The 13721-nt window shown below is 55.5% G+C and overlaps 1 protein-coding gene across 5 annotated transcripts; it reads right to left on the reverse strand.

The window, feature by feature from the left end:
• Nucleotides 1-550: 550 nt before the first annotated feature.
• KLC2 (kinesin light chain 2) lies at nt 551-10987 on the reverse strand. Of its 5 annotated transcripts, none has more exons than XM_041723621.1 (16): nt 10967-10987; nt 9857-10131; nt 6702-6932; nt 6481-6550; nt 5632-5854; nt 4830-4917; nt 4643-4744; nt 4373-4546; nt 4164-4263; nt 3428-3477; nt 3255-3322; nt 2689-2797; nt 2428-2586; nt 2227-2351; nt 1930-1987; nt 551-1569 (listed from the first exon to the last, which is right to left on the reverse strand). In XM_041723621.1, exons 2-16 carry the CDS (start codon nt 10082-10084, stop codon nt 1486-1488), a joined length of 1869 nt encoding a protein of 622 aa, XP_041579555.1. In that variant the 5' UTR covers nt 10085-10131; nt 10967-10987; the 3' UTR covers nt 551-1485. The 5 variants fall into 5 exon arrangements, with proteins under 5 accessions (XP_041579555.1, XP_041579553.1, XP_041579554.1 ...); XM_041723619.1 differs by lacking the exon at nt 10967-10987 and adding an exon at nt 10819-10959; XM_041723620.1 differs by lacking the exon at nt 10967-10987 and adding an exon at nt 10815-10959 and having other exon boundaries at nt 9857-10094.
• Between the last annotated feature and the right edge of the window lie 2734 nt (nt 10988-13721).

The raw sequence follows: 13721 nt of genomic DNA on the forward strand, positions 1-13721 counted from the left end.
ATCGCCGCGCATTGCCTTCTGGGTCTTGTAGTTCGCTCCGTATGGCTGTACCTGGACTTGAGAACAGGTCCCGGAGACCTGATGGCTACCCGACGATGAGGTCAATTTAGGGCTAGGGTTGACGCGTTTCACGTCTGGCTGAGGTAGTCATCCCTACCCTCGCAGTTCCCGGAGTTGTTAGCATTAGTTCATTTATTTGGGGGGTCTTGTGCTGGCACTTCTAATTCAGACAGTGCCCCCGGAGGGTGTCGTCACCCACATTGTATAGATGGAAAAGTCTCAGTAACTCGCTCAAGGTGAAATAGTTTACTTGGTAAGGGGCAGAATTCCAAGCCCGCGGTCTCTAGAATCTCAGAGATGAAGGGTGCTAGAAAAAACTGGATCTGTGAGGCCCCCAAACAAATCCGGGATAGGAGCCAAATATCTGGGCTCCAGCAGCGCGGGACAGGACCTGAGCGACACACGCACGCTCGCTCGCAGCCTCTCCCGACCTCACCCCCAACCTAGAGACGCGAGGAGCCCCCGGCCTCCGCCCCAAAACAAGACCGACTCAGATTCAAACGGTCTTTATTTCTACAGCAACATTTGAAAATAGAGAGCGACAGCCTCACCCCTCAACTGGGGCAGCCCCTCCTGCCACAGGGGCCGTCACTGCCCCTCGCGAGAAGCTGCAGGCATGGGAGGCGTGGCAGGATGGCTCGACAGGCGGTGCCCGGGGCGGGGTCAGGCCGTGCCTGGGCCGGGCGGGGCCTGGAGGAAGGGGCAGTGCATAAGGCCGGGATGCTGGGCAGGGCCCGGCGGTGAGAGGACGGGCAAGGGGGGGGCACTCCGTCCTGGGGCGCGCGGGTCGATGGTGGGGCTCAACGCGTCCCTCAGAGGCCAGGAGGAGCGCGTGAAAGCCCAGGGAACCCTTTGGGGAGGCGCCGCCCCAGAGATGTAGAGCCTGGAAGATACCACCGCGCGGAATGGGGATGATTAAGGCCTGGGCGGTACCCCTAGAGAAGGGCGGGGTGAGGGGAGAACCGGGCAGTACCGTGGACTGATGGGAGGGACGCGGCCAATAACTTATTTCTCTATATACAGAAGCAACGGCCGGGGACGGGGCGGGGAAGGGGGCAGGAGGACAGGAGTGCTGAAGGGATGGGAGGTGTTTAGTGTTCTCGGCTTCGGGGCCTGGGGAGGGCGGGCCGCTGAGTCTCTACGTTGGAGACTCTGGCCAGCCTCTTACCTGGCCCTGACCCTACAGAAGAGGGGGCCCTGCTGGATGGAATAAATAAGGGGTGGAGCTGGGGTGGAGCTGGAGCGGGCAGGCCCAGCCTCCAGGGCTTAGGCTGAGATGACAAGGGAGGAGGTTACCCTGAGATTGAACAGAAAAGACAGGGGTCCTTGGGAGAGACAGGTGGGGCAAGCAGCAGGCCCATGCGAAGGGCTGGGGATGGGGGCAGTGCCGCGTGGAGGCTCTGGCAACTGGCTGCCCCTTCAGGATTAGCCCACGAGGGAGCTTCGTCGGGAGAGGTCCATGGAGCTGGAGCTGAGGGTGCGGCTGTCAGAGAAGCCTGTGCCTCCAGGCTGTGGGCAGAGGGAGCGGGCGGCTCAGCTTCATGCTGTTGCCAGTCTCTACTTCCCTGGTCAGAGGGGCCTGAGCAGCCAGAGTCCCTGAGCTGGGGCCCCTGACCATGTCCTGGTGCTCTGGTACCTCCACAGTTACTGTGTTGGCACAGGTCACTTGCATGTCCACCCCAGGCAGGAACTGGGTTTCCCTCATTTGTCTCCCTGTGTCCAGCCCAAAGCCAGGCCTGGCACAGAGCTTTAAATGTTTCTAGATTAAATAGACGATTGACAAGCTTGGCAAGTACACAGGACATGCAGTCTTTGGGCCCTGGGGCCTGGGCTTCACTGCCCAGTGCTCCAAAACCCACCCAGCCCTACCTGGACTGGCTCTTCCACACTCTTGTTGAGGAAGTTCAGAGAACTGGCCCGCTTCATCCTGAGGAGAAAGGAATGCCTGGATTTGCCCAGGGGGAGCTGAGGGAGGACATGGGAAGGGGTCTGGTTGGAGCTGGAGACGGAGGCTGATGGGAGGGGAGTAGATCTGGTGGGTGGGTAGAGCTGGAGAGAGATGAGGGAGTTCACCTGGATCCGGAGCTCATCTGGGGTTGGTAGGTTACTGGGTGGATTCTTGAGAGGTTCACCTGGGTGGAGGGCCCATCAGCGGCAGAGGCTCACCTGGGGTTAGGAGGCTCCTGGGGGCCACCACCCTGCAACTTCTTCACCAGCATTTCACTGCTACGCCTCAGGGCATCTCGGAGTTTTCCAAAGGAGCCACTGCGCCGCAAGGAACCACTGCCGTCCTGTGGGGTGGACGAGGCTGTCTCTCTGCCACACTGACAACACAGCCTCCTGGCCCACCCCAGCCCCGAGACTCACCCCACTCCATTCAGCTGCAGGCCCTGCCTCCTCAAGGTCAGACTCAGGCCGAGCCCCAGCACCCCCAGTAATGTCTCGGCTGCCACGGCGATCTCCCCTCCCACTGCTGCCATCTTTCAGCAGTTCCACTACCTTGGTCTGGCTTGCAGGATCCAGGCCCTGAAGGGGTGGCAGGGCACATCAGGTGGAGCCATGAATCCTGACTGGAACACACAGGGCCACACAGGTGCCTGCCTGCACCCCTCAGGCCCATTGGCCCACCTGCTTGCGGCTGCGGCTGGCACAGTCCTCCAGGGTATGTGCAGCTTCTAGTTTCCCCTGGCGCCGGTATAGGGCTCCCAAGCTGCGCAGGGTAGTGTTGACTGTGGGGCTGTGGACGGGACAGCAGGGTAGTTTCAAAGTCAGTGTTCCCCAGGAACTAGGCCCATCCTAGCATCCACCCCATTGGGCCCCGAGGAACCATCCAGCCAACCAGAATCTTTTCCCCTCCTGTGTCAAGTCCTGTGTTAGGCCTACCTAGACTCTCCTGTCTTTGTCTTGGAATCATCTCTAGTTCCTAGGGTTGGGGACCTGGCCTCCAAGCTCTGAGTGGGATGTTGCCACCAGGACTCAAAGCTGGGAGCCCAAGAGCAAGATAATCAGGCTGTCCCAGTGCAGAAAGCATTTTTGCAACAGGTGGCCTGTGACCCAGGTCTTGTAAGACAAGTTGACAAAGGTGTGTGTTCTGGGGGTGAACATTATGGAGTGTAGAGCTTGGACTTGGATCCCACCAGGATGTTGTTTCCCTGCCACCTGCTCTACTTCCAGCCCTGCCCTGCTGTCCTCACCTGTCTACTTTACAGGCTTTGTACCAGCTGCCATATTCCCCATAGGGGGTGCTGTCCCGGCGCTTGTCCTGGGGGAAGGAATGGTCAGGAAGGTGACAGAAGTCCCTCCCCTCTACACATCCCTAGCCTCACCCTCCCTCTCCAGACCACCCTAGCCCTGCCCATAGAGCTACCTTGCTCTCCTCCCGTTCTTCTGCATGCATCCAGATGGGTTTGTTGTCCCCTGGGGGGAGAAAGGGGGCTGTCACCAGCCTCCTGTATAGGCTTCTCCTGGTTGAAACATAGGAGGACTAGGGTCTGGGGAGGAGGTCAGGAGTACCCAGGGAGGATCAGGGTTGGGTTTTGTTGAATGTATGAATGAATGAATGAACGAACATGTGAACAAAAAACAGACTCAAAACATTATTGACCCTCTTCTGGAACATGGAGATGACATGGCACAGGCTTGTGCTCGAGGGGCTTGCGATTGAGGGCTGAGGGGAGCAGATCCTTAAACCCACAGCCTGAGACACATGCTAGTTCTGAATGATAGCCCAGCTATCCCCACAATCCCGTAATCCCATAGTCCCAGCCCCATAATCCTGCCCATTTCAGAGCAGGAAATGACTGATCACTGGAGGCTGGAAGGTGGCTTCCCAGAGGGGGAGAGCCTTCATGGTGAGAAGGAACTGCTCAGCAGAGGAAGGGGAAAAGACTCTGGGCCCAGGGCATGGGCTATGCAAACGGTGTATATAGCACCAGCAGGACCCAGGAGGCTGTGTCAGTTGAGTGTGTTCACATGTGTGCACAAGTGGTTGGGGACCAGCCAGACCCCATAAGGGCCCGTCCAGCTCAAGTATTTGCCCTGGATACCGATGGCTGAGTATGCCTGTGCTGTGTGAGCTGGGGGCACATGATGATCAGACTCACCATTGACAGAGCCGAACTCCTTCTCATGAGCACGGGTGAGGATTTCCTTGTACAGCGTCTCTGCATCCTGGTATTTACCCTGCTTCAGGTAGCAGGAGGCCTGGAGGAAGGCAGCCAGAGTGAGCAGGATGCAGGGAGCAGAGCCTTTTCCTTCCTTCCTTCCTTCCTCCCACATCCTCTTCTCTCTCCCCACTCCTGGCCCAGAGTACCAGGTTGTTCTTGGTCTTGGCCACGTTGGGGTCATCAGGCCCAAGACGTGTGGCATAGATCTCCAGTGCCCTCCGGTAGTAGTATTCCACCTCCTCAGCTTTGCCCTGATTCTGGCACAGCAGGGCCAGATTGCTCAGCTGCTTGGCCACATCCGGATGAAACTTGCCCAGGACCTGGGATAGGAGTGGGAGCCAGTGGCTGGGCTCAGTGCTGGCCCAGGCCCCTGGCTGCTGGGCCCACCCGGCCTGCCCAGCCCTGCCTGCTCCTACCTTCTCCCGGATTTCCAGTGCCCGCTTGCACAATGGCTCGGCCTCTTTGTACTTGCCCCGCTTCCCATACAGAACTGCCAGGTTGTTTAATGTTGCAGCCACCTGAGGGGTGGGGGAATGGAGGCTCAATGACCCAGGGCCTTGCTCAGGGCCGGGGCAGCCCCCACCTCCTACCCACTCTACTCACAGCCGGATGATCCTTGCCCAGTGTCTTTTCACGGATGGCCAGGGCATCATTGAGCAGGTGGGCAGCCTCTTTGTACTTGTTCTGGTCCCTGGGTATAGGCAGAAGCATGGTGAGGGTTCCCCTCCAGCCTGAGACCCTCCCATAGTGGTCCCAGATCCCCTTGGTCACTCTCAGAGTGGTATTTACTGATGAGTGGACAGGATTATGACCCAGAGTTTGGGGAGACCTGTTCAGCCCCTGCCCTCTAGGAGCTTGGGGGTACTTAGGACAGTTCACTCACAACTCACCAGGGCACTGAGTGCTGGGGTTTGAGGCAGACTCCCCAGGATTTTACCCCTACTTCCTTATGCCCAGTGTACCATGTTGTCTATTCCCCAGGGCCTTTGCTCATACTGTTTTTCTGCCAAAGAAAACTTTTCCAGTCCTTTCATGTTCTGGGCCAACTCATCTTTCACCAGAGACCTTTCTTAAACTTGATGCCCAGAGAAACTGTGCTGCCTCCCTGGTGTCCTTGAGTCCTTATCTACTGTCCTCATCCCTAGTTATGGCCAAGACTTTCTCTTCCAATAGACTAAGCCTTTTTCACATTTGTAGCCCAGGTTCAGAGAAGCCTAGGCACCCTGTGGGCTCAGCCCTCTCTGACCATAATCTTTTCTATGCTACCCAACTGCCTGATAGAGCCCAGCTGCTGAGCTCTAAGTCCTAGCTTATAGCAGGGACTGAGGGTTTGTGACCCAGGGCTGGAGCCTTCAGGAAGTTTACAGGCACTCCCATGGATGGTTGTGGCCAGAGAAGCCCTCACCGATAAACCAAAGCCAGGATGTTCAGCATGGTGGCGACGTCAGGGTGGTCATGGCCTGAGGTCTTCTCCAGGTCCTCAAGTGCCTGCTTGCAGAGTGGCACGGCCACCTCGTAGCGGCCCTGTGAGGCGTACTGAATCACCAGGTTGTGCAGGGTGCGGAGCCGTGCTGGGATTTCATAGCCCCCATGCTGGGCAGCCACATCCCCTCCTCCAGGGCTGGGGGCTGCAAGGCCAAGGGCAGATCAGATGTACCAACTGCCTCCTGGGCTGGGCTGGCACACACCAGCCATGCCTTTGACCTACCTGACATGTAGCCCTAGGCAAGTCACTAGCTATGCTGCCCCAGTTTCCCCCACCTGTAGAGTGGGTAGAATCCCAGCCCAAATATCTCAAGCTGTGTGTTCTAGAGCAAGCCACCTAACCGCCAAGACACAGCCTTCCATCTACAGAAGGGAGACTCTGATATGAGTGCTCGACACTACTCGCAAGGCAAGCATTGACCTAGGACTCAGTACTGTGCATGCATCCTCTTGAACCCTCAGAGGAGGCTCAAAGAGGCAAAGAAAACAGTGGTCCCAGAAAGACTAGTGGCAGAGTGGGACTGGAACCCAGGCCAGGCTGCTCCAAAGCTCTAAACTGTGATACCCATTTCTCAGAGCTTAGGGAGAGAGAAGCAACATGTGAAACCTGCCTTTTAAACTCTAACATACTGGGATGTGACCAGAAATGACGCAGGAAAGAACATGGCAGCCTTTCAGTCGCTGTTTCTAGCGACTTCTGGGTCCCAAGGACAAGGAATTGACACAGCCCTCCCTTCCTCCACCCCCAGAACCAGCTGCCCCTCTGCACCTGGGCTCTGCTCCTCCTCGTTGGGGAACAGGTCATCCAGAGAGTCTTTGGGGACATCCCCCTTCTCCTCCTGGGGAGGACAGAAAGAGCATCAGGGAAGGAGGGTGTGGTAGCCCAAGTGTCAGTGGCTGGGCAGAGCCAAGTCTTCCCCATGTCCATCCCGACTTCCAGGCCTCCCCCCACCCCGCCATGGCCTTGCAGTGGCCATGGTAGGGGCTCACGCTGGGGGATGTGTCCTCATCCAGCTTGCGGATCTGGCTCATGAACAGCAAATGCTGCTTCTCCTCCTCGAGCTGGGCTACAGCCTGCTCACTGCGCTGTAGCTTCTGCTGTGTTCCAGCCAGCTCCTCTCGCAGCCACTGGTTCTCCTGTACCAGGCGTCGCACCTGAGCTCGCAGTTTCTGCTTTTCTGACTCCACAGCCCCCAGGTGACTCGACAGTGCCAGGATCACCTATTGTACCAGCCAGCCAAGATGAGGGTTAGAACACTGTCCACCCCTGGCCTGGGCCTCCTGGGGTGTTGGGGCCTGGCTGTGCCTATGAAGAGCTGCAGGACTGAGTTCTCCTGTCCTCAAGTTTTCCTGTCATCAAGGGAATTATCCCCCAAGACCCCAACTACACCCTAGTCCCAATACCTGAATCTAGGAGGTTTGGGACCCCTGGCTCCTTTCTTCTGGAGTCAGGAGCCCTGGGTTCCCAGGCTGACCCTGGTGGACTCTGAGAAAGTCCATCCCCTTTCCTGGGCCTCTAGCTAGTCTTCTGCATTAAAAACCCCAATTCAAGGACACCTGGGTGGCTCAGTGGTTGAGCATCTGCCTTTGGCTCAGGTCGTGATCCCAGGGTCCTGGGATCAAGTCCTGCACTGGGTTCTCCGCAGGAAGCCTGCTTCTCCCTATGCCTATGTCTCTGCCTCTTTCTGTGTGTCTCTCATGAATAAATAAATAAAATCTTAAGAAAAAAAAAAAACAAAAAACAAAACCAATTCCCACCTCACTGAGTTTATCACAAAGAGGGCTAGTTGGGGTGTTGCACTTTCCCTGAGCTAGCCATTCTCTTCTTTTGTCTCTCCTGGGAGTTGTACTCCAGCTCTGCTGCCACAGCCGCTATTCCATTGCTCCCTTTCCCAGGGCTAGCAATTTCCTAAGAACCCTGATAAATGGCTGAAGGGCCACCAAAAGACCCCATCCTGATTTCTGCCCAGGTAGGCCTCTGGCCTTATACAGCTCCCAGAAATGAGAGGTATACATGTCCCAGGCCCCAGATGGTCTGGGAATCACAGGGAAAAGGGACCAAGAGGCCTCAGCTTCAGCCCTACCCCTTTTTCCAACCTCTAGGACTCTTCTCCTGAGCTTTTAGGCTCTTCCTGCCTTGGAGCCTTGCATAGGCTCAACTCCCTCTACTTTTTCTCCATCCTTCACAGCTGGGGTCATTTCTGCAGTCCTAGGAAAGAAGGGCACTTTGCCTCCATGCCATCCTCTTGCCCATCTGTGTTGGTGCCTCTGCACACCAGGAGGGGACCCCCTGTGTTTATCTCTGTACCTGGCAGCCAACTAGCCCAGGATGGAATGACCAGCACATTGCCCTCCAGAGGGCCAGGCTGTCTGGGACCCTACACTTTCTAGTTGATTAGCAAATGTGTAAGTGACAGGTGTTTTCACAACCACTAGCTTTTTAAAAAATTCCCTAAACAGCCTGGAAATATACACAGCAGATGGCATGATCCCTATTTTAAAGACAAGGAAACCAAGATGATACCAACTGTCCAGGATTCATGGAGCCAGGCAGCATCTCAGCCAAGATTCGAAGGGGCCAAGGCTCTCCCACGGAGAAAGTGTGTACTCCTTATACACCCCAGTGCCTTCTGAATATCTCCATCTGCACACCATCCTCCCAGCCCCAACGTAGAGGTCCAAAACAGAACCCCTGATCATCCAGGCTCTGTTGTCCCCTTCACTTGTTTAAACCACACATCTGGGAGTTACTTTGCCCTCCTCTCTCCCCCCTACTCCATCTCCAGGTCCTGCTGGACCCACCTCCAGACATATCTGGAACTGGGCCCCTTCTCTCCTCCCTCCTGGCCACCTCTGTAGTCCAAGCTACCATTTCCCATTTGAATTCCAGCAGTGACTTGCTAACCACCTGCTACCTCCTTCCACCCTTGACTCTGGTTCATTCTCCACACCTCAGCCAAAGGGAGTACTTATTTATGTATTATTTTTTAAGACTTAAAACAAAAAGTAATCTCTATACCCAACACGGGGCTTGAACAACTCTGAGATCAAGAATCACATGTTCTACTGCGTCATTCACATGCCCCCAGACAGAGCTTTTAAAATCTAAGGCTTGGGCAGCCCAGGTGGCTCAGTGGTTTAGCGCCGCCTTCAGCCCAGGACCTAATGCTGGAGACCCAGGATCGAGTCCCACATCAGGCTCCCTTCATGGAGCCTGCTTCTCCCTTTGCCCGTGTCTCTGCCTCTCTCTGTCTGTCTGTCATGAATAAATAAATAAAATCTTTAAAAAAATAAAATAAAACCTAAGGCTTACTGTGTTTCTTAACTACTGAAACCCTTCAAAGGCCTCCTGCTTTTCTGAGAATACAAGCCAAACTACTAAGGTACAGCATGATTTGGCCCCTGCCTTTCCAAAGGCCTCTTCTGTCCCTCTCCTTCCCCCAGGAAGCTCTAGTTAGGTCTTCTCTCATTTCTCCTACCACAAGAAGATCTTTCCTATCTCAGGACCTTTGCACATATAACCTCTTGCTTCTCTCCCTTTTCTGGAGACCGGTTCATTCCCTCCTTCAGGTCTTGGTTTAAATGTCACTTCCTCAGAATTCTTGCCTGAGCAATAAATAAGACCTCCTGCTATAAGCTATCACAAGGTCTTATTCTTCTCTTTGTACAATTTACCACAACATGTAACATATGTGTGTTTTTTACTCTCTCCCCAGTGGACCAGGGCAGAGATCTTGACACTCTTGTTGGACCTGTGTCTCTAGCACATAACAGACTGTCTGGCACATAGTAGGCACTTGATAACTTACCTGTGAAGGAATGAATAAGAGAATGAATGGGGTGGGGAGGAGCGGTTCTTAAGGATTTCCTTTTTGTTTTCCTATGCCATTCAGTCTCTGCTACCCATCAGAGAAGCCAGGAACAGGGTTTTGTGTGGGGGCTAAAGGATGATCAGGCTCTCTTGAGGCAAGGCACTCAGCTGGGGTTTCCAAAGTTCATTCATTTTTCATCAGATCTGGGGTCTTACCATGGGCTCCAGAGGCCGCAGGTTCCCTGCTCAGATTCTGTTCCTACTCTGCCTGGATTCCTCTGGAAGGCTCCATCCCTCCCGTTACCTCCCACCTCAGCATCCCAGACCAGCCTACCTGGGCCTCCCCCAGACCCAGCTCGATGGCTTCCAGGGAGCGACGCAGGAGGACACACCGCTCCTGTGAGCCGGGCTCCACCTCACCAGCTTCATGAGCTACCAAGGGAGCGAGAAGGGCACGATGCTCCCCGCGCAGGGTCTCCAGGCCTTGGATGACGGCCTTGGTGCCCAGCACGATCTCATCCTGGCTCAGCTTCTCCTCCCGCGGAAGCACCATCGTAGCCATGGCGTGCCGCCTGTGAGGGCGAGGGGGCGGGCAGGCGGGTGCCGGGCCTGGGGCCACACCGCCGTCCGCCCCGGATTAGGTAAACACCTCGGGTCCCCGGACGCCTGGGTCCCCAGGGTGCCTGGGTCCCCAAGCCGGCAACCCGTGCCGTGCCGGCGCTCGGCCTGCAGGGGGCGCGCCCAGCTCGTCGCGGCCGGGGAGACGCAATGCGGTGAGGCCGGTGAGGCTGGACTCGAATTGGGCCCAGACCACCCGCTCAGGCCGGCTTAGGCTGCAGCCTCGGGACTTCCCCGGGGACTCCCTTAGTCAGGACGGGGAGCGCTAGAGGGCGGTCCTACGGGGATCATGGAGGCTTACTCGCATTGGGGAGACCCCAGGCCTTCTAGGAGATCCAGCCCCAAGCCTTCGGGCAGCCCCTTCCCCTAGGCCGAGTCACAGAGCCCCTCCTCTAGGAAGGCCGACCATTTGGAGACCCTCCCCCTAGAGAAGCCTTGAAATCTTGGCTTCTTCATCCTCCCCCGCACCAGGCCGCGCCCACAATGACCCCTCCCCATAGGTCGACGCGACGCCCCGCGGACCCCTCCCTAAAAAGGCCGAGCTCCCGCCCCCGGCCACCCAGGACCGCGCCCCCTCCCAGCAGGCCGGCCTTGTTCTCCCGCACGCAGCGCCCATGACCGTCCCCTAGGCCGACCCAGGGGCCCCTCTCCTGGCCGTATCGGCCCGCGCGGACCTACGCCTCCCAGAGGCTCCGACCCGGGTCCTGCTCAGGTTCCGGCTCCCGCCCCGCTTCACCCGGACCCGCAGCCGTGAGCCGGTCCCGCCGCCTCCATCCCGCCGGCCTTCCCAGAAGTCCTCGCGCCGCCTTAAAGGTGAAGCCTCTACCTCGGCGGCGTCGGAGGGGGCAAAACACGCTCTTCTCTTCCCGCAGGCTGCCTTAAAGGAGCTCGCAGGCCGGGCCGGCTTCGGGCTAGGAGGGGGCGGGGCCATTCTATGTGGAGGGCGGGGCCATCGCGGGGGCGGGGCACAGAGGGGCGGGTAGTGGGCTGCCTGGAGCGATGCATCGGTTCCAAGCCTCCACCACCCACGTCTCTGCGGCGTCGGATTCCTCGACTGTATACCGCCCCGAGGCCTCAGGGGTGTGGAGAGGCTCGGGAGATCCTAACCCTGAGTGCACCCAGTGCTGCGGCCAGAGGACAGTGGGAGAAACCCAGGCGCAGGAAGAGGCCTGGCCTTTAACGAGTCCAGAGCGAGACTTTTGACACTTACTGATATTTAACGAGGTAGTTACCATTTCCTGAGCATTTACTGTGTGTCGGGCGCTTTGATGCTTTAAGTGCATCTATTCATTTAATGCCCACAAAGACCCAATAAAGCGAGCACTGCTGTTATCCGCCTCTAGAATATCTGACCCCAGGCTCATTTGTCTCTAGGGACTGGTTATGACCCTCAACCAACTTTCAGAACTGTCTAAGCCCCTGTGGGATTCGCAGTATCTTAATGCTGCTTCCTGGGAGAAATGCTTCTTGACCCTAACGGAGAAAAAGTGGGCATAGGGCAGCTGGGCATCTGCCAAAACAGAACCCCGCGCCCCTGTGGGTGAACACCACAAGTGCTATTTGTTGACCAGATACCCTAGGCAGAGTGACGTCATTCCAAGCTCAGAATAAACGTCGCCTCCTCAGAAAGCCTTCTTTGATCCCTGACCTCCCATAAAGTCCCCTCCTGCACCTGTTTCTCTCTTTAGCGCTTATCCCTTCTAATATTTTTCTTGTTGGTTTTCGGTCACTTTAGCAGGGCAAGACCTGCCTGCCTCGTTGACTCCCACAGTAGCCCCTGGCCAGCCACAAAGAAGCGCTCAGTAAATGTTGGTTTTAAAAAAGTGTGGGAGGGTGCACTTACTGGAGTTGCCAAATCCCCTCCAAGCCCCGGTTTTGGTCTGGTTTTGGTCTGACGCTCTGCAGCCCTGGGTTAGTGGCTATTCTGGCACTGCCCCCACTGCTTCTAGGTCGATGTCATTAGTGAGTGACAGCAGGATAATCACCTGAGGGACAAAATCTGACAAGGCCTGGCACTGGTACCTATGTGTTACTCATGAATCCAGGTGGGTTCAGACTCAGAGTCCACCAGGTTAAGTGTCCTGGTGGATGCAAGAATCTCCTTGGTATTGTCTCTGACCGAGACATGGTCCTACATCCCTAGGTCAAGTATATCCTATGGTAAGCTCACTATACTGCTGTGAGACTGATCTAAAGGTTAAGACGTTTTCCCTTAGCTCAAAAAATACCTTCCTACAGTGCTCATGGACACCAAACTGAAGTTCTGTCTTCAGGAAGAACAGTTTCTTCTCTTTTGCCAATGGAGATATTTGGAGACCTCTACGATCCCCCTACCCAGTCTTCTCCTTGCCTGGACTGACAAACCCTATCCCATGACCCACTCCTGCTCCAGTTTCCTCCAGTTTCTCTTTTTGGGCCGTATTTTAGGTGTTAATCCATATATTGCCCAGAATATGGTGCCTAGTCCAGGGCTCAGGGATCCAGACAGGGAGTGAACTTCACAGATCACAGAGGGATAGTCCCCACTTCATGAATGTCCCCTGTCCACCATGAAGTTCAGGTCAGGCTAATTTCGACAGCCACCACACTGTATCTGCTTAGGGTGTTTGTTAACTAAAACCCTAGATTGCACACATCCCAGTTATATCCAGCCACGTTCTCCCAGGTCCTGTGCTTCTGCCAAGTATTTTTTTTTCCCCAGTGATTTTTAAAGGAGCTAATATAGTCCTATGATGCAAAATTCAAAAGGCACATACAAGTTACAACGAACTATACTTGTTTCTCTCTGACCACTGTCCTCAGCCCTTCAGGATCTCCTACTGTTCCCAGTTTCTTGTGTTCATCCATTAGGTTGTGTGCATTAGTGCAGAATTTGGGTTTGTCCTTGTCAGTTTCATCTGGTCAGTCTTCCTCTAGGGCCCTGCAGGTTGGAGTCTTTTGTGTTTGGGGTCTGTCTTCCTTTAGCCCTCACGTTGGCATTTTCTTCCAGAGTGCTGGCTGTGGTGTGATAATCCAACCTTCTATGCAGGTAGACCCCATCAGATCTCGGCTGCATTCACCTCTTCCTTCCTGGAGAGGAAATGGAATCCGGAGCTCAGAGCCCCTTTGTCATTCTTATTGAGGCTCTGCTTTAGAATCTCCTGTCAAAGGGACTTCATGAGAAGGCTCTTCTAGAGATTGGGATTCTGTAGTACAATGGTAGGTCCTGGGTATCTCTTATTATTTCAAAACTTCAGTGTTGCCTGTGCTATGCATCCTGGGTTGAAAGCCACTGCTTAAATGTTTTTGTTTTACAAGGAAACTGAAGCCCAGAGAGGGGCTGGCAGCTGCACGTGCAAAGAGAGCCTGCTGTTGGGAGCTCAGGCTACCAGTGACCACCTTGTCCTTCCCTAATCTACAGTCCAGGCTATTTTGCCTCAGTGTGTAAGGGAGACTGACCACAGAGAGTAGAGGTCAAGAGAACTGAGGTCAGATTGCTTGTTCACACCCACACAGCAGCACACTTGTACACACCCTTCACACAGCCTTGGGTCAGGTCCACTCAGAGGCACTGACCAGATAGATGCCTGCCTGCCAGACGT

Source organism: Vulpes lagopus, chromosome 11 (genome assembly GCF_018345385.1).
Source record: "Vulpes lagopus strain Blue_001 chromosome 11, ASM1834538v1, whole genome shotgun sequence".
Lineage (NCBI taxonomy): Eukaryota > Metazoa > Chordata > Mammalia > Carnivora > Canidae > Vulpes > Vulpes lagopus.